General features: G+C 49.4%; 1 protein-coding gene across 8 annotated transcripts in view; it reads right to left on the bottom strand.

Annotated features, from left to right (window-relative positions):
* Positions 1–26,213, bottom strand: part of PAPPA (pappalysin 1) — a 481,990-nt gene that overhangs the window by 56,698 nt on the left and 399,079 nt on the right. For all 8 annotated transcript variants that reach the window (XM_072960003.1, XM_072960000.1, XM_072960005.1 and 5 more), the window contains 3 exons: positions 8,567–8,680; positions 7,516–7,651; positions 5,312–5,525 (listed from right to left, as the gene is read on the bottom strand). In XM_072960003.1, coding sequence (XP_072816104.1) covers positions 5,312–5,525; positions 7,516–7,651; positions 8,567–8,680 — 464 coding nt within the window. The remainder of the gene's footprint in view (positions 1–5,311; positions 5,526–7,515; positions 7,652–8,566; positions 8,681–26,213) is intronic.

Below are 26,213 nucleotides of genomic sequence, written 5' to 3'. Positions count from 1 at the left end.
TCTTTCTACTCTAGAAGGAAAACATTCCCGGGTCATATGGGTTCCCTGACCAAGAGGGGCTATGCTCAGATGGGGAGGGGTAGCGCTGGCTCAGTGAGACCAGTCAGCGGTCTTCACTGCAGGACTTCTCAGAACCTTGAATGTTCTTAATGCACACTGTGGATTTCTAGAAGGGACTACGGGGCAAACTCTGATAACCTTCCTTTGTGGGACACTGCTTAGGACTAGTGTCGTCCCGAACACACCTGGGTGCATGTGGCATCCCTGGCTTTTCAGCACATCTGTCTGCACTTGGCCTACATACTTGAACACAGGAAGGAAAAGAGGGAGAGGAAGCAGCATGTACCGGTATCGGCTGCCATGTTTCACCACATCATCTTATCTGCATCCTCACTGTAACTCCTTGGGGTAGTAGCATTACTCCCATTTTCGAGAAGAGGAGACTGAGACTAAACAAGTTCAAACTGCTTGCCCCAAGTCACTGCGGACAGAATTCCAGTGCGGCTCTGCCTGTCTGTCCCTGAAGTCCCTGCTTTTTCCCTTTGCTGTCCTGTTAGTTGGAAAGGGTTGTGTGAACACATTGTCCAAAAAAATGATAAACACTATCCCAACTGCCCCTCCCCAATGACTCCCTGACACAGCTCTGTCATTTCTGAAACACAAAAACAATCATCATAACAAGGAAAATGAAACAAAGAAAAGCCTCTGGCTTCATTAGGGAAAAAAGCGGGGGCAATGGGGGAGGACTTCATACCAGTGATGGGCTGTCAATACAAATAACAAAAGAAGGGAAAAAAAAAGAAGACACTTCTCAGAAGAGAGGAAAGTGGCTGATCCCAATGAGGGAAGGGACAGATGCTGTGGGATCACCTGAGAAGTGAGACAGAAAGAATTATCAAGTAAGGACTGGCTTTTCTGCCCAAGAGGAGGCTACTGTGGGGAGAGGTCCTCAAAGGCTCTTCTACCCTGGAAATCTAGAAGGGAGCCGGTGACACAGTGAGTGCAGCACCGGGACACCATGTCCGAGGCTGCAGGGTCCGGCAGGGCCGACCATCTGAATGGCCAGGTGAGCTGAGTGGGGTGTGGCCAGTGGGAGACACCCTGTGGCCAGAGCAGTGGCCGCCCTCCCATCCAGTCCCACGTTGCCTAGAGGGACTGAGGGCCTGGTGTGTCCCATCTTTGATGTGTTTAAGAGGAGGAAGAATTCTGGTCCTTAACATTTACTCTTCCGACAGTTAAATATTGCTACTAATTAAAGAAGACATCCAGTGAGGGCCAAACACAAGTTGTTTGTGGCCTAGTCCGACCCACGGGACAGCTGTTTTGACAGCTCTGATGAGGAGGGAAGAGCGTTGTCCTGCAAGTCCTGAGGACTGGATTCCCATGCCGCCGGGCTCTGCATCCTAACCTGCTCGGCCACTTGGGGAAACACACTTTCCTTGCCTCGACCTTGGGCTTCCCATCCTCAAACGAGGGTGCAGAACTAAAGAATCTCTCAGAGCCTCCCAGCTTTTAGGGATCAGGTTTTCTGAGGACAAAACCACAGGGACATGTAATTTCAGAGCTAGTTGGGATGGGAACACATAGACTTTGATAATCCCACGTATTGACAAGGACCAGGAACAACTGGAGTTCTGATACACCGCTTCTGGGAGTGTGAGTCGGACAGCATTTTGGAGACGAGCTGGGTGATGTCTGTACAGCTGAAGACGCACACATGCTCGGGCACAGAAGTTCCATTTGCAGGTGTGTCCCCCAGGCCAGCGACCCCTGACACATGTCTGAGAGGTGCTGATCCCTTCGTGGGCTGGGGACATTGGGTGAGCCTGTGGACAGTAATCTGAAGCCTGCAGTCTCTGGCCATGAGAAGCCCCCTTCTGGGCTCCAAATCTTATATATAGATTCCTATACAGTTATCTGATGGGACAGTCCACATGGGGGCTCCTACAGTGCACAGACTCTAGGAACCTTGGCTCCAGCCTGTTGGCACCCCCTACCCCCACTGCCACCACAGTAACAGCTACAGTCTAAGTCCACCCTGGCTGGAAAGAGTTAATCTAGTCCCACGAGGAATTTATTTTCCCCTAAGACTGACCTTCTAAAAGTTAGCTGTCCATCAGAACTTCCTCTCTCTGGATGTGCTGGCATGAAAAGCGGGAAGAGTTTGGGGTAGAGGAAGAAAAAGAATGCAAAAAAGAAAAGGGGTGGGAGGAAGGAAGAAAGGAAAAAAGGAAGTAAGGAAGGAAGGAGGGAGGGAGGGAGGAAGGGAAGTAAGTCAGTTCTCTAAACAATCGCCTGTGGAATTTTATAATAAACTGTTCAATCTCTGTTGAGAACCATAGGACAGACAGAGGCTGGTGTGTGTGTGTGTGTGACACACTGGGGTCTCAATTCAGGACTGTCCCTTTTAACTCACTGAAGATGCCTCATAACTTCCCTCACCATCATCACTAGGGTCCCCCATCTTTCCTCCTTCCCCCAATCTGGTGTAGAGCTGGAATTTGGCTAGAATTCTACAACTGGACCTCTCATCTGAAACCCAATCCGGTTTCCCTGGGCCTCTGAATTTATTCCAAGTACCGCAAGGGATGGAGACCCTTGAATCTAGGTCAGAACACACCTGCCTGGATGGATTTTGCTGTAGTGACACTTCTCCCATGACAGCTCACTGGCTATCATGCTGCTCTCAGAAGAGAAAGAAAATGAAGAGGGAAAAGGGGAAAGAGAAGAGGGAGGGGAGGAGACGGAGGAGAGGGAGGGGGGAAAGCCAGGAGGAGAGAGTGGAGGGGGAGGAGGCAGGGAGGGGGCTTCGGAAGCGGGGAGAGGAAGGGGAGCGGAGGGGAGGGAGGGGGACGGGGAAGCAGCCCTTCCCTACCTGGGAAGCAGCTGAGAGTGAAGCAAGCTGGCTCTACCTGAGCGAGCTGAAAGCTGTGCTAGAAACAGTGCCGCTCTTTACCCTGCTGCTTGGAGAAGGAAGGAAAACATCCCGTGGCTTTTACACTTGTTGCTTATTTTTTCTTTTCTCTCCTCCTGGTTTGTTTGTTTTAATGCATTTGCACGTTTGCACAGTCCTGTCTGTTTGGGTAAACACCTCTTCAGCGCCCCAGGAGCAGCTGCCGTCGGCCCCTCCCTCCCCTCCAGGCACTCAGGAGGGGTGGGGTGGGGGGGTGGCCTGTCAGAGCTCAGGGCCAAGACAGCTGGCCGGCTGGCCCTCGGAGCTGCATCTCCCTCACTTGGCTCAGTCTCCCTGGCGAAATGCTGACAAGGGAGCAGCGGTGAAAAGTCTTCTTCTCTCCTGGATATATACCTAGTCCTGCTGGGCAGAGTGTGGCTTTCAGGGGCAGACCAAGTGGGATTTTACGTCCTACTGTCTGGATGGCCTTGCCTCACTCATTCCACCCATCCCTCCCAGGACAGGTGTGATGATGACGTAAGAGAATGAAATCGATGTTGGCCCCTTCCTCTCCCCTCTCCCTTCTCCTAGCTCCTGGGAGTCACAGACTGTCCCACCTGGAAGGAACCACAGAGAACCTCACCCCATCACCATCATCCTTTCAGGGGAAACTGAAGCCCAAAGAGGAGGAGGGCCCGGATCCCGGTCCCACAGCCAGTCAGACATGGGGCAACGTTCTGCCCCTGTCCAGTGTTTTTCCAGTACAGGTTGAAGAACTCACAAATACTTATTGATTGACATGTTTCCAAGGTTAAACACTTCTCCCTGTTTACTTCGGACACAGGAACTGCTAATTAAGGATTCAAAGAAGCCAGTGCTGGCCGCAGTCAACTTGGGGATGGTCTCGGTGGCTGGTTAAGGATGGGAAAGCATTGCAGAGGAGGTCTGACGGATTTGCGTCCATCGACATTGTTTCCCTGGGTTCTGAGAATTAACTTATTTTTATAGTCTGGAGAGCCAGGGATGAAAAAGCCCTCTCAGGGTGAAGTACAACAATGAGGGATATTTAAGGAGCTCTTTTGCCTCCGAATGATTGCGACAGACTTTGCACAACAGAAGCTAGAGACAGTGGGTGCAAAACAATGTGAGTTTTGCAACCACATTTTGTGTCCTCTGTGGTAGCAGGGGCGTGGGAAAGGCGGGTGTCCCCCTCCCCACTCCTCTCTCCTCTCCTGCTCCCAGGTATACAGGGCAGGGCTGAACTGCCTTTCAGAGGGCTGCCCTCTGGGGGAGCCCAATGAGACCCCAACTCTTTCTTTCTCCCAGATCTCATTAAACCAACGTGAGAGTTGCTGTGTGATCCTGGACCAGTCCTTCCTCCTTTGGAAATCCAGAGGGTTAACATGGAAGTTTGGACACTATGGAAGTACTAGTTCATCTCTGAGACTTCTTCCAGCTCTATGAGAACTTTATGCAGAATTCTGTGCAGAAAAGCACCACTATCACATTAGAAAGTGGCGATAAATACTCTTTATCAATGCATCATTTTTGCACGGTCCCTAACCATTTGGAGGGGCATTTTCATCTGCAGCACACCACTGAATCCTCATAACCACTTTATGCTGTAGATATTATCACCCATTTATCCCAAAATAGAAAACTGAGACTCAGAAAAGTGAAGTGACTTGTCTAAGAACACACGATCAGGAAGGGGCAGATTCAAACCCCAGTAAGAGTATCATTAAACTGCACAGTCTTTCTAGGAAACGGCATCCTCTCTGAGCTGAGAACCAGGTGCATTAACAGCTGCCAGATCAAAGGCGCTGATGGAGCGATGCTATGCAGTTACAAGACAGAGACCCAGACCACGGGGGGATCTCAGGAGCTAGGTTTGGGGAAGACATAGAGGTTTACCCATCCCTGGAATACACAGTGAACTGGGATGAAGCAAACAGAAGTATCCTCACACCCCACTCCCTCTGCCCCACCATCACCCTTTAAACTCAGGAAGGTTCTATGTCTTGCCTGGGCTACTGAGGAAGCAGAAACTCCCAGGATTTCAGAGCTGCAAGAGAACTAAACCACCTCTCCTCTCTGTTCACATGAGGATGCTGAGGCCCAGAGAGGGAAAGCGGTGTTCCCAGGGTTATCCTATCAGCCACCGTCAGCTCCAGGACTGCGAGCCAGGTGAAGGAGTCTGACTTCCACAGCACTTAACCTGCTTCCCCCCACCCCTGGCATTCAGAGATGTGTGGGCCTCCCAAGCCCAAAGGCAGAGCCGGCCAGAGGCCAGAGGACAGAGAAGGGAGAAACACACAGACTTTTTCCAGCAACACACGTGGCTACCCAGGTCCAGAGTCCCTCCATCTCCCCTTGGCGACAGAACAGCCCCGGGGCGAGCAGACCCGGGTGCCTTACCTCTGCTCGGCAGAGCTGTAGGTCTCCCCTCTCTGGCAGCTGCTCAGGGTGACGGGGTCAAAGTTGTCGAAGGAGCGGAGGGCCACCCCCGAGATGGCGACCAAGGGTGAACTGAAGCTCACACGGACCGCCTGGCTGTGGTAGAAGGGCTGGCTGAGGTCATGGACCACAGGGATAATCAGGGGATTGTTCCTGCAGCTCAGGACATGGAGGCCTGTCAGGGGAGACAGAGGGCCGAGGGGCCAGGCTCATTACTCAAGGCCAGTCACGCCCTCCCCAACGGGCCCTTCCCGAAGCCCCCAGACCCTTTCATGTCACTGCACAAAAGCACCATTGGGTGGCCGGTGGGGATTTTGAGTTTGATTGAAAGTTTCATTGTCTGCCTTTTTCTCTTGCTTCCAAATCTTTCCAATCCCCTTGCCTCACTGCCCCCTAAGCTTTCCCGTCACCCAGGGCCCACAGCCCCTCTCCCTCCCCCAAACAGCCACCCCTCGGCCAAGCGTCACTGGCCCTCACTTCCCTCCCACAGTGCATTAGGGCTTGATGGTCTGAGTTGCTAGTTGCCTTCCTGGTCAGTCATAAAGATGATGGCAATAATTCACAGAAATAGGCCATTCCTGTGGTAAAAAGCCTACGCCCATTTTTGATCTGGGAACCTGGGAGCAGCCCTGTGAGGTAAGGACCTCTGCACTCATTCTACAGAAAGGAGACTGAGAACCGTGACCAGGAGGTGGCTTTCCAGAGGGACACAGAGAAGCGAGCCATATAAAGACCAAGCAGAACCCAAACTTGCTTCACTCAGAAGCCCTCAGTTCTTTCTAGAAGAGGAAACAGGTCCCCAGGCTTTGAAAAGGAAGAGGGAAGGGAGAGGGGCAGAGGGAAAAGGTACATCCAGAAGGAGAGGGCAGGGATGATGGGGTGGGATGGAGCTGGTGAAACGGAAGCTGGCTTCGGAGTTCCATGGACATCAGTCATTCAGTTCTTGGTCTAGCTGCTTCTTTATCACGTGGCTTCAGCAACCCCCTTAAACTCAGTGTCTGCATCTAAAAACGGGCGAATCCTAGCCAGGTCCTAGGAGGCCTGATCTGTCGGGATGCGAGGCTCTGAGCCTGGCAGGTCCCCTTCTGTGGTCCACTGTCTTAGAGCTGCAGAGCCTTGCAAGGGATGCCGCGATGCTGAGGACAGAGGACAGGGGACCAGGTAGGGAAGGACATGCAGACGCCTCAGGCATTAGGTAGTGGGATCAAGGAGCTTCCCCTGGAATCCGACCTCTCCCCACTCCTCTGAAAACCTCTCCTTAGAGCCCTTCGCGAGGCCAGGACAGCTATGAAAATATTTGTTTCTCACTTTGGGACGTTTCCCAGGAATCCAGATAAATCCAGAGGGGTTTTCTTTCTCTTCCTAATTAATGTGTTTCCCCCTTGCCTTGAAAACTAACCAAATAAGTAAACATAAAAACAAAACAAAAGCCCTCCCGCTCCCTTGGCTTCTGCTTGACCCTGAAGTGACCCCTTGCCTGCATGCTTCCTTCGGGTCTTTGAAATGAGCTCCCTGTGGAACAGTGCGGGCACAGCTTTGAAACCCGGACTTCCGTGCTGGCCTGGAATTCCAAACCCCCGGACTGGCTGCCCAGAGGCAGACTGGGCAGGTTGCATGTGAATCGTGGGGTCGGGGGTGATGGGGCTTCCTGAGTGCCAGGTCTCGTGCCCGGTCTTGCACATGGGTCACAACAGTCTCAAGTAATAGCTCGTTTACTGTCCTGGACATCCTTGGCTATAAGGCAAAGGGCAGTGGGCGACAATTCTGAAATCTGGCTACCCTGCTGTCTTCCTGCTGCACCACGTGCCCTGGGTCTCCTCGCTTTGGGTCGCAGGCAATGACACGTACAATGGGAAACAACCTTTGCTCAGTCTCCTTCCCAGGTTTTTTTTTTGATGATCTTATGGGATGTATCGGGATAAAGGTGTCTGGCAGAAGGCAGCTACTGAAGGGAAGACTTAAACTTGAACACTTATCCCCATACCTGTCAGATTCAGGCTCCTCTGGACACACAAACACATCCTGATTTGAAGGCAGACAGAACGGCAAATAGAGAAGCCAGGAGGAGGAGGAAAGAACTCCTTCTCCACTGATCCTCACAACCGCCCATGGGCAGACGTGGAAGCGGGTCCCGAGAGCAACCTCACCTGAAGGAAGATGCTCACCTAGATCGTGGCTCTGGTCTTTGGTATCAAACAGCTGGACGCTGATGGTTTCCTGTTTTTGGTCCCCGTAATAGGTCCCATCGGTCACCAGGTGGACAATGACAGCGGCAGCAACCATCGGCTGAGAAAAGTAAACCTGAAATGCAGACGGCATAGTGGGGTCGCTAGTGCAGTCAGACACACTGGGGAAGCAGCCACAGGGCAGGGGTTTGGAGGAGAATCTTCCATCTCAGGAGCCGGACTACTTCTCACGGCCCACGTGGGGAAGCAGGAGGCAGTGCAGAGCACAGGTTCAGAGGTCAGAAATCCTTCTACTCTGGGCTCTGCTCTGTGATGTCGAGGGGTGGCCGTGATGTTCTGGGCCTGTGTTCCCTCACCTCCAAGTGCTGGATACATAAAGAGCTTCATCACAGGATGGCTGGGAGGTCCCAGTAAAGTAATGGGTGTAAGGTGTCTGGCACACACTAAAATCACACCCCAATGGAACATAGGACCACTCATCACTTCTCCATGCTAATCTCTGTACCAGGCACCAAGGAGACGAAAGTAAGTAAGACGTGCCCTTGTGTTTCTGGGGACTGTGGAGTTCAAAGCAGGTCGGTGACACACAGATCAAAACTTGACACAATCACAGTCCACAGTCAGGAAGATGGGCCCACGGGCAGCTATGCAATACTGTGTGGCAAGTACCATCCAACAGGTGACCAGACGTGCAGGACTAGAAGGGGAAGGACAGTCACTTCTCTCTTTGGGGATCAGTGAAGACTTCGAGGAGAAGACAATTTAAAAGGCCTTGAACAATGACTAGGTGGTTCCAGGCAGACAAAAGTTACTTAAACTCTTGGCCTAAACAAGACTGACTGGACGCGTCCCACAGGCCATTAAGGAATTCCATTCCAGGAAGCATCCCACTGCTAAGTGTTTTGTTCTCTGTCCTTACAATTAACACCCTCAGTGGGAAGATAAAATCATCCTGAGAAAGGGTCATGGAAGGCAGTTCTTCCCAGAGGCCACTGCTGGACAGTCCAAGGATCTCAAAGCTTTGACTTACCCGGAGCCAGAAAGTGGTCTGAGCCAGCTGGGAGTATGGGTAGCTGATGGTACAGGGGTACCAGGCGTGCTGGGAGATGCCTTCGCTGAGATCTATCACCTTGGTTCGACACACCTGGAAAAAGACACAGGAAAACACATGTTTCAGAGGGTCTCAGGGGTTGAATCAAATTCAACTTGGCAACTCTTTACTAGCCTATTTTGTTCTTGACACCACAGAAAGAAACAGGGATGAACAGACAAGGGTCTATTCTAGGAGCCCAATGTTAACGTAGGAGAGAAAACCTTCAGTGTTATTTACGGAAACAGCAGATAATACGCTTTTGGTGGTAGAGAGGTCAGAGAAATTCTCACAGGGCCAAGTCCTGGAGGAGTTGACATCTGAGTTGGGTCTGGAAGAATGCAGTAGCCATAAAGGGAAGGGTCTGTGCACAGAGAGAACAGAGGCAAAGGCTCAGAGGAAAGCAGAAACCCAGACTGATTACGTTGTGATGCGCTGCCTGGTATCATTAGTGCCTGGGGAGAGTGGCAGAAAAGGCAGGCTTGAGGCACTGGACCTCCTGAATACCAAGTAGGCCACTTTAGAACATATCTGTAAATGGTGCTTAGAGCTGCGTGGATGACAGAGCAAAGAGTAAGACAGTATGTGGATTTGCTCCTCCTAAAGGAAATCAACTCCACCAAATGTGAGCATGTGTGTGTAAACACACACACACAAACACACGCACAATGATTCTCAATGAGAGATATACCAAATGGTATTAAAAGAAACATGAAGCGTGTACAGACAAGTAGAACTCTTCAAACGTGGGAGTTCCTTGTGTTTCTAAATGTCGTTTCATTCCATTGGTTGAACCATTCATTCAAATAATATTTATCAAGTAACTGCTATTTGCCAAGCACTCTAGGACAAGACAGCAGACAGGAGCTTAGAGTGACAACCTGTGCGGATATCCATCAAGGAGTCACAGATGCACACATGACTGTGAACTGCAGAACAGAAAGCAAGCTAGGATGGAGAAGGAGAGGAGCAGCAGAGACATTCTTGAGACTGGCCCGACTTTCTGCAGAAGCTCATCCCAAATCGGCACCTGCCCTCTGATCTCTAACGTGGCTCCTCTCTCAAATCTTCCCTGGGAATTTTGGCCTGTTCCTCCTTATCTGTGGGTCTCAGGCTACTCATCGAAAAAGTAAGGCCAATCTTGAGAACCCTAAAGCCATAACATCTTTGAGGAAAAAAAAGTGAGATAATCTAATCTCAATCACATAAAACAGACACACAGATGTAAAACAAACAAACAAAAAAAAAAAAAAGGAAGGGAAAAATATACATACAAGGATCAAGACTATCCAGCAACATAAGATTGGGGATAGTTTATATGTTCACCTGCTGAAGAAGGGATGCATAAAATATGAAATATTCACATGACAGGATTCTAGGAGCAAAAGAATATTAAAAGGACTGAATGAGGTTCATATGTAGGGATGACACTAACAATATTTATACATAATATGGTTCAGTACGGGCCCTGGCCGAACAAAGTGGAAGCCCTGTCTGCGAGTTCATCAACATGGAGAGACTGCAACAGCGTAACACTGAGCGAATAAAAAAAGAACAAGGTATAAGGGGGTAAGTACATGATGATGTCACTCATAAAAATCACGCGAAGCAAGACTATGCCCAGGGATTCCTACAGATGAGTGTAGAAGAATTCAGAATGGAATGGAAAAATTATGTATCACATTCATTTATCAAAGTCAAGCTAAAACACATAATCTACAATTGCAAGCATCGATGCTTTTTTTTTAAAAATCAACTTCTTAGTTTTTTTAGAGCAATTTTATACTTCTAGAAGGTTGCAAAGATAATACCAAGAGTTCCACATATGCTTCATCCCTTAATATTAACATCTCCAGTTCTTTCTTGAAACTTCAAACAGGGGAAGGTAAGTGTGTTAACCAGCTCTGGAGAATCACATCGTCACCCAGGAAGTTCTGCAGTGGGGATCTGGATGAAGAGACCTGCTTCTGGTTCAAACTCCCTCAAAATCTGGTCTGTAATTGTGGACTAGTTATCCCCCCTCTTTGGACCTTGTTTCATCCTTCACATTTGAATGTTGAGTTGGGTCATAGGTTTTCAAGGTGCTGACTATGGATTCCCAGGGTTTCTTGGAGGTACGAATCTGGAGGTGAGGATGTAGGAAGACCTGTTTAATTTCTGCTCCATTGTTTCAACCAGAGCATCTCCATTCATCTGTTTTATATATCAAGCTGTCTTGCAGTGTTTCACTTAAAAGTTTCACTGCTTTAAAAACACTGAAAAGCACTGAAACTTGTTCATTGCCGAAGTTCCCCTCACCCCTCCCCAAGGTGTCAGTGGGTCCTGGGAATACAGCATTAGTTCCCTGAATGTCACAGGTAACTTCCTAAGGAGAGTAAAGGTGCCAAGAATCAACCCCTTCATTGGTCAGCAATTAGCTTCAGTTATTCAAATCTCTAGCAGCCTAATACCGAGGAGACTACGGGTAAAACATAACCACTTTAATGGGCTGGAAGACTTTCTCAAGTTTATTTATTTTTCTCAAAAACAACTGAGACAGAGCTTAGGCAGATCTGCCAGTGGATTGTGTTACATTTTACAACAGTGCGAGACGTTGCATAAACTATCTATGGCATTTGAAATCCAGGCCAGCAATTCGACATGTATCATTTTGGAATTCTTCCCCCTTGTGCTCTTAGCTGACTGTCCCCCAGCAGAGCACGGTGCAGCCCCTCTCTGGACCGCTGGAGTTGGGGGCTTATCTCCGCATCTACAACCTTCACGGTCTGAGAAGTCTCCTACGTGAACAAAGCCCTCTTACGGCGTAAACACAATTTCCTCTTATCTCGTCAGCGCTCTCAGCACCAGACAGTGCTTTAGAGGAACGCATAGCTGTTATTTTGTTCTTCTGTTTTCCCATTTAGTTTTGTGTTTGTTTCAGGCTGGCTGCTATCCTGACCAGGAACAGTCAAAAGCAGATGAGAGAGGAACAAACAAATCCAGCTGAACCTTTGCCCAAAGCCTCAGTTGATCTTAAAACCATCTATGTTCCTGGGGAGGTGGGGGGGGTGGCAGAAGAAGGGGGACCCATACACTCACAAGCCTCCTGTTTTTATAGACCTTGTATGACTTTGCTCACTCGACAGTCATTTGCTGAAGGTGCGTGTCACATGGGGCTCTCCCCGAGAGAAAGAGAGCCTTGCCCTGGGCCAAAAGGTCCGTCACACACCCACGTGTGATCCCAAAGTAACTGATTCTACAGGGATGCTCTGTTCTCAACTCTTTACTTTTTTGCACCTTTTAAAAATGCAAATCCGATTTCAGAGAGTTTTGCTGAGCAGTGCAGACTTTACTGAATATTTTGTGGGGGAAGAAGAAAGAGACTTACATCACATACCCCATGTGGAGTCAAGCTCTCCCGCCATCACCTCAAGTTCCTCTTCACTCACCATCTCCCTTCATCAGGTTTCTTCAGTCACCTTCCCAATCTCTCTCACTCCCTCTCCCTTCCATTCTCTACTCTTGCAAACACAAATCCTTCGGGTGACACCAACGGCTCAGCCCCAGGGATGTTGGGGGTTGGACACGTGAACCTTTTCACCCTCTCCGTCATGCTAGTACGAACAAGATCTGACCCCTCCCTTCACATCACTCACTGGTTAGTGGAACACATCACAGAGGCTCTAGAAACATCAGCAGCTTCTAGGCTTCAGGTTGTTCTAGGGAGATTAAGAGGGGGGTCTCCTATAGCTGAGATTGATCTTTCTGCATTACCTACTCCCCTGGTCACTGCAGCATCATTCACAACAGCCAAGGTGTCGAAACGACCTATACGTCATCAACAGATAAATGGATAAACTAAATGTGGTGCATACATACCATGGAATATTATTTAGTCTTTAAAAAAGAAGGAAATCCTGCCACATGTGACTGCACGGATGAATCTTGAGGCCATTATGCTAAGTGCAATAAGGCAGTCACAAAAGGACAAACACTGCATGATTCTAAAACAGCCAACCCCATAGAATCAAAGAGTGGAACAGCAGTTGCCATGGGAAGAGGAAAAAAAGTTGCTAATCAACTTACAGATCAACAAAAAAGTTTCAGTTAAGCAAGATGATTAAATTTTAGAGATCAGCTGTACAACACTGTACCTGTATCACCAATATTCCCTAGAGTCGGTAATACTGTACACACAAAAACTTGTAAAGAGAGTAAATTTCTTTGTAAGTGTTCTCATCACAATAAAATGAAATAGAACACTGTTTTGAATGACTAAAATGTTGATATTCATTAAATAATTGAATACATTGATAAATAAATGATGCAGTAAAGAAGGGAAAAGAGAAATTCATATAATGTGATTGGGCTGGCAAGGTCTTTTCAAGGTTGGAGGAGGAATTACCCAGCATCTTCTTGATTACTTCATGGACAGAGAACTCACTTCCATTTCTAGACAGCCCAGTTGACCTTTGGACAGCTTCTTCCTACCAGGCAAGGGAAGATTTCTGGGTATACTTTCTCCTACTCTTTCCTCTAAACAGCAGCACTTACAAGCTTCCTTATTTTAGAGTTTTGGAGTCAGAGGGATGTAAACAGGTTATCCACTGAATGGTCGAGGGAGGGCAGGTACCTTGCAAAATATAACACAGTAAGTAAGTGGCAGAACTGACAGGAGAACACAAAATTTTCTGACTCCCAGAATGGATGCCCTGCCCTCGCCTATGTTCTGCACCCTCTCAGTCCTACCCCTGTTGTGTGGAACCGTCTCCAGTGAGATTCCTAGCCTCCCCCAAGAATTCACGGCAGAAACAGCAGAAGGGAATGCTGGTGCTCACGTCGCTCTCTCCTGCAGGAAGCCCGGCTCCCAGTCTTTGACAGGAGCTGGGCAGGTCACTGCCTTTCACATCCATCTTGGCCCCTGCAGGCAGCAAGGGGCGAGCAACACGTTTCCCCGCTGGCCTTGAAGGGGGTCTCTCATCATTAGCACCCTCCCCTAGGCTCTCTGTCATCTTCAGAGATAACCTGTGCTTACTTCAAAGACCCCCCCCCCAAGAGAAACAGCGAACCTGGGCCAGTTCTGGCTGTGGCACTCGTTAGCCGGACACCTCTCCCACCCTGCTCCCCGTCTGTGAAGTGGAGTGGTTGCCCCCGGAGCTTAAGGACACCCCCAGTAACAATATCCACCAAGGCCTCACGGTCACGATATCATCTAATCCTCACAATTACTCAGTGAGGTTGGAATTATCCCATTTTTCTGATGAGGAAATGAGGCACAGAGGTTTTCAGTAACTCTTTCAAGGTCATGTATCCAGGTGTGTATGTTAGCCAGACACTGGACCCTGACCCCTCGGACCCCATGTGTTCTGTGTATTCAACTACAAAGCAGGAGTGCTGCTTTCCTTGGTCAAAACCTCCACCTCCTCTGATGGGAGAAAGGCTACCGATTACCACCCTCCACGTCTGCAGACGTTCCACACGCTCTCCCTGCTCCAAAGGTTCCCCTAATTAACTTCGCAAAGTGAGAAACTCACCATATCGCCCTGCTACTTATCGCCCCCTCCAAGGCTGCCCAGGGACCACAGGACGGAAAATGCCCTAGGCACAGCTTACAAAGGCCTTCGGGAGCTGGTTTCAGCCGCATCCCCACTTCACTGCCAGCTGCTCCCCTCTCTGCGCAGGTGAACAGCGGTGCTCTGCTCTCGCTGGGCATCCCTTTCTCCCACCCACCACGGACTCCACCACCATGATGCCCGTGCCCAGATTTCTCCCCCCACCTCACCCCCACTTCCCTGCGCTGCACTGGACTGCCCATTTTGTGAAATACTACACACACTTCAAAGCCAGTCTCAAATATCACCCCTCCTCTGAAAGCCTCTGCTCACCCCCCAGGCAGAATTAATTGCTCCCTCTTATGTGTCCTTATAGTTCTTTATATATACCTCGGTTACAGCACTTGTCAAGTTGGATTATAGTTGTTTAGAGCTCAGTCTTATCCCTTTAAACTCTGAAGACTTCCAAGGTGAGAACTATGTTTTATTTATCCTCAAATAAATCCTAGCAGATTGTCCGGCACACAGGACTCAACAGGGACCCAGTGAACAGCGGCGAACACTGAGTGCCTGTTCCATGCCGGGCACAGGTTTCAGGTCTCCACGTGTACGAAATCATGCAAACTTCGACGACAACTCTGTGAGAGGTTACTCTTATAATGGTCATTGGATAGACAAGGGAATTGAAGCCCAACAGTTTGCCTAAGGTCACACAACTAGTTTGTAGAACCAGGATTCAAATCCAGGTGCAAACTCAGCCCCAACCCTTTTTTTTTTTTTTTTAAACATAGCCAGTTTACAATGTTGTGTGAATTTCTGGTGCACAGCACAATGTTTCAGCCATACATATACGTACATATATTCCTTTTCATATTTCTTTATTATAGGCTCCTACAAGATACTGAATATAGTCCCCTGTGCTCTACAGTAGAAGCTTGTGGTTAATCTGTTTTATATATAGCAGTTGGTATCTGAAAATCTCTAACTCCCAATTTATCCCTTCCTACCTCCTTCCCCCACTGACAACCATAAGTCTGTTTTCTATGTCTGTGACTTTTACCTGTAGATAGGCCTTTTTTTTTTCACTTTTTTTAAATTGAAGTATAGTCAGCTTACAATGTTGTGTCAGTTTCTGGTGTACAGCACAATGCTTCAGTCATACGTGAACGTACACGTATCTGTTTTCATATTCTTTTTCACTGTGAGCTACTACCAGATATCAAATATAGTTCCCTGTGCTATACACAGTGCAGATGTAACTTGAAAAGGGCCTGCCTGCGTACAGCTCAGGGCTGTTACAGAGGATGAACTTGGGATTTCTTCTTATCGCTTCTCCTGGGCTCCTGAATGGAAGCGGCTTCAGCAGAGAAAAGCAGGCCCTTACAGGACTGCCCTGGGGTGGGATCGTGCGGTTGTAAGAGGCCAGGACAGCCAGGCTCCAGGACGTGCCTCCTTCCTCTGACATGCATCCTTCCCACTTGTACACGGATGGAGTCAGACAAATCCCCAAAGCGCTTTTCCCTTCTGGTATTTGCCAGCTTTTGACGTCCAGCTGCTCCCAGGGACGGCTGCTGAAGACCATACTGACTCTGCAATGAAGTGTGCTCCTCCTGTGGGTCTGAGGTGACTCACGGATCCCATGTCTCCGATACCCTGATGCCGAAAGCTAACTAATGTCACAGCCACCTTTTCTGTCTAAGACAACTGGAGAAGCAACTTAGAAGTTTACTGCAGCCATTCCAGCAACGTGTTTTCTGTTTTGTTTTCTTTTTCTTTTCTTTCTGTGCATGCTGCAAAAGAGCTGAAAGTTCTTCCCTCACAGCTTTGAGATCCTTGGATGTTTGAGCTGGGAGGGTCCTCAGAGACCTGATTCCAGCCATCACATCCAATGGATGCCCAGTGGGGAACAGAGAGACTAGCTTGAAGGAACACTGTAAGGTCCTGTGGGACAAGCAGGGTGTCTGATGGTGACTGGGGGCACCTTGACTGACAGAAACAGAGGCCTCTGTGGCCCCAGGACCTGGGGACGTGGGTCCACTCTATGCACTGCCAGCCACTACCCCTAGCATCCGCCTCCAAACCTTCTTCTTTGCCGAAGACTGCTTTCAATTAGAGGAGTTAACGATGTCTTGCTTTCAAAGGGTTTTTTAAATCCAGTTTATCTTCCACCCACACACGATGTACACAAAGGCGGGGAGATGGAGGGAGAACAGGAGGAGCGGGAGTTCTGGTATTTTCCCACACAGGGGAGATGCCATGAGGTTTCTATTGAATTTCACTTTTACAGATTTACATGCCCTTTTGTCAATCACAGGAGGGAGGAAGTGCTCGTCAAACCTCTAGCCCATCCTCTCCAATTTCCTTTTTCAATCCAAAGGGGCCTGGGAATGGGCCTCATAGAAAAAGAGAGGAAAGGACTAGGGAGGGGGTGTGTGGGGGTGCAGGCTGACAGTAACAACACACCGAAGTGCAGAAGTGCGCGCACGTGCACACACAAACGCTCCCCAGGCAGCGTTTCAGAATACTTCTCCTTAGGCCACATTTTAACCTCAGGCTTGCAGGTCCAATGCCAAGTTATTTCTCCAAGAATTGCAAGGTTGCAAGGGATGGGCAGAGTTCCTTGATTTTGAGGACTGCAGGAGGGGAAGCCTGCGTGGGGTCTCGGGAGACCGGGACACAGAGTGGTCCAGGTGAGACAAAGCCACCTCTGTACAGCTGGCTTGGCTGTTCCCTAGAGAACATGCTTCTCCCTCCTCAGAGCTCCTGTGGGGAGGAAAAGGACACCAACTCTTAAAGACGGCCCCCAGTCCTGGAGCTGCCCTTGTGTTATCTGTCTTCTCTGGCCTCATAATAACCCTGAAGAACAAGTATTTTTTGTCCCTATTTTAGAGATAAGGACTCTGACGTTTGGGAGGCACTGGTCACTCTTCTATGGCTGATGGGTCAAAACCAAGTGGTCTGACTCAAAGTCTGTCCTCTTCCCGCCCTGTGGCTGGACTTCCAGAGAACGCCTGGTCCTGCCCTTTGTGCAACACACCGCACTGTGGTTTCTGGCCTGTCCATCTGTGTCTGCGCGTGAGCTCCGAGAAATCGCCTGATTTATCTCTCCTTTTCATTGGTGTCTAGTGCAGGTCACTGGGCAGGGCCCCACGAACGTTGCCGATGTGGAATCCATGTGGCTTTTCCAAGGCTGTCCATGCGGTTCAGGGGTGACGTACTTGACCCAGATGCCCAGGTCTCTGTAGGCCTAGACCAACGTCCAGTGGAGATGGTAATGATCATCTGGTGCAGGGGAGGCACCAGGAGATCCTCTACTCACTCATGAACACGAGAAGGCATTGCAGCCAGATTCGTCCACCACCCAGGCTCACATGGCAATAAGCATGCGGGTGGCCATGATACAACCAGATTCACAGCAACTTCTCTCATTGGTATAATGCACTCCGGAGCCTGTTTCATTCCATTATTTCATTTAATCCCAGAAGCCACCCTATGAGAAACGGAGGCTGAGAGCTAAAGCCAGTGCAATGACCCTTGAGCCCACTGGACCCGCTGGGGCAAACACATGGGACCAGAGCAGCCACTCCCCCCTCTCCTGCCAGGGACAGACGGCATTAAACAACACATGCTGTTCCCTCGAGTGTAGACCTCTGAATCCATCTGAACAAAACATTGCAGTGAGTCACTCGAGATCAGTCAGGACCGGCCAGGAGGTGAACCTATTTGCAATCCTTGAACTTGGCTGTTAGACTTGGTTGCCTTATTTGTCACAGCTTCAGTACTAAGAGCAGAGGAAGGCCTAAAGTGGGCACTACGCAAACATTTAGTTGAATAAAGAAGGAACTCATAACTGTTATTGATCCTTTATGATCTATCAGGCTCGCCAACACGTGCTCCACACGCCTTGTCTCCATTAAGGCCACACGAACACAGTCAACCCAAATGCTCCAATGCACGTCCAGGGCCTGTTTCACCAGCTGTGGTCCTCTCCTGCCTGGGTTCCTCTTCCCACTCCTGTGCCCATCCAGACCTCCTTCCTATGCCCCTTATCTCTTATTTCAAACGGATGTGTACTTTCTGAACACGAAGAAACTTTCAGAGCAACCAAGGGTTAACATTACACAACTCATACACACACACCTTCAACACACCTTCAGTCCTCTCCTCCAAACTCCTTTCCACACATTTAATAGTGAGCAAGACACACATACACACAGACAGAGACAGAGAGAGGAAAAAGAGCCAGGCTTTCTTTACCAACCATGAGAAATTATTATCACTTCTCCTAGACCCCAGAGCAGCTTTCCCCTTTGATGCCTGCCTTAAAAAGATAGACGGGAGGGGGAGGGCTGGATTGTCTTTTTTTCAATTTCAGGATTTATTATTTGGCCTGGACAGACAATCAAGCAAAGAAGCATGTCCTACATATTGGGCGGGTGTGTGGAGTTCTGGAAATAGCAGCAGACCTCAGGGCTCCACCCAGAAGACACTTCCAGATAAGATAACCTGGCGTTAGATGCCCTCTAGCCCTGGGGCTGAGCTCTGGGCGATTTGTGCCTTGCTGCCCCCACGGTCTGTCCTTAGCAAGTCAGGCACTTCATACTCCTTAGGGGTCTAATCCCGGCCTGCACTTCCCCTACACGTCTGGAATCCCGTGGTGTGGGCTGCAAACTTCTGGCCTGATCAATGGTCACAGAGAAGAAACCCAGGCCTTCAAGGGGAAAGGAGCAAGGAAATCACTTAAGACATCACTGTTCTACAGCACGCGAACCTCTTTCCAGGGTGGAAACTCAATTTCTTAGAAAAGAAGTGGGTCAGAGTCACGGAATTGACTCTTGGGGACCACTCATTCAAGGGCTTCGTTTCACAGACAGAGGCCCAGAATTGCTAGGGGACAGAAATCAGATGTCCCAACTTTCTTCTACGGGAAATGTTTGTGCAAGAGGCCTGAGAAATTGTCCATGATAAGTGGAAAAAACAAAGTATTTTCTTTGCCAACACTTAAACCAGCACCTATGTTCGCAGCACAGATGCTGACCTTCTTGTGCAAGACAGGAGCCACAGTCCTCACTTCCTGTACAGGTGACGTGCCTAACGCTCAGAGGGGATGAATAGCATCCTTATGCCTCCCCTGTCAGGAATATGAAGTCTGGGTCTGATTCCTGCTGGTGTCACTGCAAGTCCACCTCGTATTACACAGATGAGGAAAACTGAGGCCCACCCAGTGTAAGTGGTGATCCTGAGAAAGGCCTCGTGTAATTGCAAAAGGGAGGTTGGTGTCACCCATTTTCAGACAGGAAAACTGAGGCCAAGGGAGAGGAAGAGAAATCATCATGGCAGTGGTTGCGATAATCAAAATAAGGGCACTGATCGCCCACTGACGTGTATGAAGTGTTAGTTCTCACCACTCCACCCCACGGGGTCAGCACCCGCTCCCCAGCTCTCAGACAGCAGAGCCGGGCCTCGGGCCGTGCGCATCGCCGGAACCCAGACACCCGTTCTGAGGAGGGGCTGGGCAGGGGGCTCGGGCTCCTCCAGCTAGTAAATCCTCTAACAAGAGAGAGTGATTAGTGTCGGATGTGGCGGTCGGCTTTTGTGCTGCTGACAACTCGTCCCTTTAAAGGCCTGGCGGGTTCCTTTCACACGGGCCCTCCGCAGGCCTGCTCCCCGTCTCCGTAATTACGCCGTTCACCAGTCACCCAGGCCCGCCTCTGAACTCCTGACCCAGCAGTGAAAGACTGGGGATCTCATTACTAATCTCTTAAGCCACCTAGTCCTTCAAAATACATCCATTTAAGTTGGAGGCCAAGGCTTTGGGGGTGGGAGCCAGAGAGAGGGAAAGTCCAGCGCAGGGACTTCTCATGACACAGCCGTGTTCCTGCTCTGGGGCCCGGGGCCAGAGCCACAGGGCAGCTGGCCTGGTTGTCCGGCTCAGGGCAGGGCAGGCCTTGCTGAGGCTCAGGACTGGGCTCAGAGACCAAGCCTTTGCACAGAAAGGGCATCTGGGCCCACCTGTTTGTAATTTCAGGGGTGAGGGTAGGAGATGAGGCCTATGTTTGTTTTAATTATTATTATTGTTGTTGAAAAGGAAGGAAAAAAAATGAGCAGAAACTGCTAACATCTGGAGGCTGCTGTCCAGCTTACGTAATCTCCCACAGCAGAGGAGGAACATGGGATCCCCAGCCAGATGGTCCGTGGGTGACTTCACGGCACACGTGTAAGATGCTGACAGGGTTAGGAAAGTGGGTTTCGAGACCTTCTTAAAATTCTTTAGGGGTGAAGGACAGGGGTTCAGGGGCTCCCAGAGATGTGTTTTCTTTTGGAAGACTCAAAGATTTTTTTTCTAGCCAAAGATCGAATTTTTCTTATATTTCTCTCTCATGAACTCATTCATTCATTCATGCATTCATTCAATACACATTTACATAGCACTTCTGAGTTCGGCTGTTTATCCTCCATGGTCTACATGAGGACAATGGACCCCAGAGTGGGGGAAAAAGGGCATTACATATAAAATTCCTTCTCCCAAACAGCTCCCAGGCCCACGGGGGATGAGGTAAACGCTTGTGCAAACACTCATACAATGCGGTGGGTTCTGTGTTCGAGGTCCGTGAAGGCTGAGGGAAGGGCACGGAAAAGAAAGTTCCTGGGCCATCTCTGCCCAAGGGCCAGGTCTGAAATGCAAAATCTTAATGTCAAGCGGGCTCTGAAGAGCAGGGGCTGGAGAAAAAAAAGGCAAGAGAAGGGGAAAAACTGGGCCACAGCTGAGCCATGACAAACCCAGTTTCCCAGATGATGTCAACAGCAGAGGCATGAAGGATAATGTTCAAGATGTAGAATCTTGCTGCAAACACAGTTCTGAGCACATTGTTTTTTTGAAAACACATCGCTAATGTTCTGTGTTTCCAAATCTCTTAAAAAAAATTTTGTACTGAAAGCAATTAATGACATTTCTTGAATTCTAGGTCAGGACATACAGGCAGCGTCGATCAGAAAGGTACTGTTAGCTTCAACCAGAATACTCACTCCACTCTGGACTGAAACCCAGAGATCATGCCAACAGGAACTGAAAATCCTGAGGCATCTGGACATGAATCCTGAAGCATCGTGATGTTGATTTCAGCGCCCAGAGGCCCTGTCAGTTCTAGAGGAGTATGCTGAGTGTGGAAACTCTTCCAGTTCTAGACTAGAATGCTGGGGTGCCGTGATTCCAGAACAGGACCAGCAATGCTGTCTGCTATAAACCCAGCACCCAAAACCGCCCATGTAGAGAATCAGATATCAAAGACACATATCCAGTTAGCTTTACTCTAAACTGCTCTCCCTACTGGCTCTAGAGTGGAACCAGGAAACACAGCCAACTCAGGAGCAAAGCACTGAAACACGGAAACCTCCAACACCAGCTCAGAGCTACTGGGACTGAAGCAGGGTGTCTCAGGAGGCCTCCAGACTTCTTCTGGGCCTACTCTGGGAGCCCTGAGACGTTCACGGATTAGTCAGGAGAGTGGGGACCACAGCCAAGCTTGGTGACTGGTCACCAAAACCCTTGGTTAAGAAGAGTTGAGCAGTGGTTAAATGGCAGTCTTGACCACATGCCTATTCAAGAAAGGTCAGAGGAGTGATTTTTCACTTAAAAACATCTGTGTGTTAAAAGAACACGACTTTCTCAAGTTCATAAAACTAGGAGTTTCCAGGTTTGTTTGTTTGTTTCTTCTCTCTTCTTGCCCTTCCTCCTCTTCTCCTGTTTTCCTAATAAAGATCTGTGCTCCAAATTGTGACCAAAATGAGGTATGAGTCACCTTACCTGGAGGGAGCCCCCTCAATGCCAAGGTGCTCATGCAGAGTGCCTTGCCCCCGGGTTCTGCCCTTCACTGTGGACCTCAGGGTTTCCTGATCCCTCATAACCCTAGTAACCGAGTGACTGCCTCTCTCCTCTGCTTTTGAAGAGCAGACAGTCCTCCTGTCAGGGCTGCCTCCAGTGTGATTTCTCCTCATAAGAGGCTCCAAAGAATGGAATGCACTGACGTACGCAAGGGACAGGAGGACAGGGGTTGCTGATGCCTTTAATGGTGTCCTGCTGACCTTCCAGCTCAAATAAGGGCTCTTATTCTTAAGGACAAGGGTGGCATTTCTATCTCTTCCAGATTTCAGATGGGAGGAAAGTGATCATGTTATGCAAATTGGGGGTTTGCCCACCAAACAGTCACTGAACACTTCTGACTTATATGTCCACCACCCCAAGAAAGATTCCTCTGAGGCACAGAGACCTTCTATAGTGATGCTTTCCCCCAGGACCACCCTTGGCCAAGGTAGCAGACATCTGCAAACAAACAGGGTGTTGAAGCAGCTGTTCTAAGAAGCGGTCCATGGGAACCGTCCCAGCATGATCTGGGATCCACAATCTGATCTCCTCAACAATCCTGCACCTGCCACTTTCCTGAACTTTCCACGAGTGGTGAAAGTCACATGTATGTTACAGCTAAAGGGATAAGGGCTGGTACCTCAGCTTCTGCCACTGATTGTCACCATGGCTGTGAATGCTTCACAAATTCCTCCCCTGCAAAACGAGATGATGGGACTTACTTTGAAGGGCTGTTGCCAGGATTCAAAGGGCTCTTGCAAACGCCAAGTGTTTACACACAGTGCTGCACGCCAGCAACACACTTAACATTTCCCTCCTTTCTTCCTGGCTCTAGAGGAAGACAGTCCTGGCTTCAAATTCTAGATTTCCCTGCCCCACCTCTAGGCTGGCTGTAGAAACTTGGGTAAGTTACTTAACTCTCGTGAGTTTCAATTTACTCCTCTGTAAACTATGAAAGTTAGTGGCAGGTGTAAATATGCTAAAACAGCGTGAAAGTCTGGGGAGAGGTCTTGCCGCGGAGCAGCTCCCCTCCCGTGAGAGCCAGGCCATTCACACAGCGCTCGTCATGTTATCAACTATTGTTATTCCTATCGCGGCACTGGTATTCCTGTCAATATTGCTGAGTCATTCCTCTCCTCTCCCCCTTAATTCTATACTCCTCTTCCCCTCTCACCCTACCTCTCCTTCCTCCCTTCTTTCTCTTGATCCTTCATGCTCTCCTTGGCTGGGTCTCTCACTAGAAAACCTCTCTGAAGGGAAACCACACACTCTCAAGCCAGAAAGACAGCCCTTTATGTTTCCATCGGGCTCTGCAGAAATCTAGTCACAGGAACACCCCCGAGACCTTCTTCTTCCCTTGATTAATAAGAGGCAAAAGGGGAGAGCCTGTTTCCTAGGGTCCAGCCTCCAGAAGCCGTTTCCTACTCTCTGTGCAAAAAGTGCTGATTGGGCCGTAAATACTGACTGTGTGCCTACAGTGTGCCAGGTCCTGTTCTTAATCTTGGAACACACAGCAGAGGCCACATGAAAACAACATTGGAACCCCCTGTCCTTGTATCAGTAAGCCCCCGGAGGGGTGGTGGGATCGCGGAGGCACAGAGCAACAGACAGAGTCCAAGGCCGGGGCTCAGGGCGGGCTTTCAGGACCTCTGCTTCCCCCGGCTCATGCGGCGCCACTCGCCTCACCTGTACCACAGCACGTGAACCAGGGGACTTAAGAAGACCCTGCTCACTCTGGTCACCTATTGTGTTAACCTGGCCACTTAAGGGAATCACTTATAGACACTGATTTGTCTACGTAAGCCGATCATAAAGGAGACATGACTCAGCAGAATCTGTTTCCAACAGCATCATTCAGTGAATCCATAAACATTCTCTGAGTACTCTCCAGGCAGCAAACCCTGGGCCAGGCACTGGAAATACAAGGTGCAAGATGGAGCCCAAATCCTTAGCGGTCCATGGGCCATTTGGCATGAAAAGCCATGGACATAGGAAAATGCAAACTAAAAGGCAGCTTATGTCAGGTTATTGGATGATTCCAGAAGTGCTATGTGATATCAAAGAAGACGGGCTATTCACAGGCGGGGTGGTCAGAGGAGGCCACGAGGAAGAGGTGCTGTTGGAGGCAGACCCTGAAGGATAGGTGAGCTTTAATGAAGTGGATGAGCAAATGATGGTGTTTCCAGGCGGAAGAAACGGAAACTCCAAGGCCTGCCTGGGGATTGCAGGCGGCCCACACTGCCTGGGATGCCTCTGTTGAGTAACGGGGTGTGAAGAAAAGCTGGTAGAGGTTGTGGAAAGCCTCACCTGCTAAGGCTCCTGGATTGTATAGGCCATGGGGCACAATATGGAAACCTTCACAGGTGAGGGTTCCCCGAGACCAGTACTTACTGTGAATCATGGAAAATGTACTCTGAAAGGAAAAATCCTCCAATGAGGATATGTGCAGACTTGAAAGATTTAAGGCAATGTATCACAAAAAGATTAGATTGTCATATTTCACTCTGGAAATGAGAGAACGGCTATTAAAAAAATAATTCTTGGGAAAAGCGGTGTGCAAGCTGGAACGTGCATGGGCTGTGGAGAATTGGCTTTACTCCTGTTTCAGGGGAGGAGGGGACCCTGTGTGGACCTTTGCTTCCCCACCTGTGAAATGGGAACATGGTTCTTACTACATAGATTGGTTATAAGGATTTAATGCAATAACTGAATTGAATAAATGCAGATAGCAGTTATTATAGGCCAAGCAATGTTGCAGGTGCTTTGCAGGTGCTCTCTTCTGGAATACTCACCATCGCCACTTGATTTTCCTATTTTACAGATGTGGAAACTGAGGCTCAGAAAGACTAGGTTAACTTGCCCAGATCTTACCACAGGTGGCAGCACTGGAATGTGACAGACTCTAGACCAGCTCCAAGAGAGTAGCTCATTATCTCCATGTAGCTATTTGACTTTAAACTAATTAAAATGAGAAGTTCAGTTCCTCAGTTTCCTGAGCCACATCTCAAGGGCTCTACACAATGGTTAGCTAGAGGCTACGGTGCCAACACAGAGCACTTCCATCATCACCAAAAGGACTACTGGACAGCTGGCGTGGAGCCCGGGCTCTCAACACCGACACAATTCTGCCTTCTCTGGAACATAAACCCCTGACCATAGCTCCCCGACCATAGCTCAGTTTACCGCCTTCCTTGCCCTGCCCTGCTCTGCTCTTCCCGCACCTCTCTGACCCAGACAGCTGCGTTGCAGACTTGGGCATCACCCCAGAATCTGCATTCCTCAAAGCGGTATCCTGCCAGCAGACCAGCTCTGTCCCAAATTCACGCCTCTCTCCCAGGTTGGAGGGAAATGCGGACATCAGCCAAGCTTCCCCTTCCACCAGCTGCATATATGGGTCCAGTGTGGGGAATTTCCTAGGGTGCACAGGAGCCCCAGGGAAATCTCTGTTGGACCACCCTGGCACAGAAGCACGCCTCTCAGCACGGATGCTTTTCACGTGCCTCTCTGAGCCCACCTCTCCCTGAAAAAGGAACATGCACACACATACCTAGGACCTCCTGGCCTTTGGATCTGGCTGAAGAATTAGGTGAGTTCTAAGTAACCTGGGGCTGGGGTGGTAGAGAGGACAGAGGCCCCTTTTGGTCCGGTTCTATAGATGGGCACATCCACGGTAATTTAAAAAGTAAGGATGTTGGGATGGAGGGTGGAGGGTAGGGGGCTTGAAAAACAAATGCAAACACAACAAAACCAACATCCTGTGCACAAGCAACCCCCAGCTCCCCTCAGAACCCCGTCCTTTGGGCCCGGCTTGAGAAAGTTTACTTCCAGACTTCGCGAAATGAGCATGTGGTTTTGGGGACAGAGTCCAGCACCGCCAAGGCAGCAGGCTCGGCAAGCCCGCCCGGCTGTTGCTTCCTAAGAGCATGACGGTTTCGGAGGGTGAACGCTGTTTACATATTTGACATGTTTCTTGGGTACAGGACATGAAACTAAATTACACAGTGAGGGCCGTGCTGGCTCAACACCGGTGCCCCCACTTAAAACAACAACAATAATTAAAAAAAGAAAAGAAGAGAAAAATGAGAGGCAAGAACGGAGAGGGATCTCGAGGGAGCCTGAGTGGATGACAGGGATGGAAGGAAGGAGTCTGGTCCTGGATGGATGAGGAGGGAGAGAGGACGTGGAGAGTGAGGGC

Source organism: Vicugna pacos, chromosome 4, assembly GCF_048564905.1.
Source record: "Vicugna pacos chromosome 4, VicPac4, whole genome shotgun sequence".
NCBI lineage: Eukaryota > Metazoa > Chordata > Mammalia > Artiodactyla > Camelidae > Vicugna > Vicugna pacos.
The sequence above is the reverse complement of the archived record's forward strand: the minus strand, read 5'-3'. Positions and strand labels throughout refer to the sequence as shown.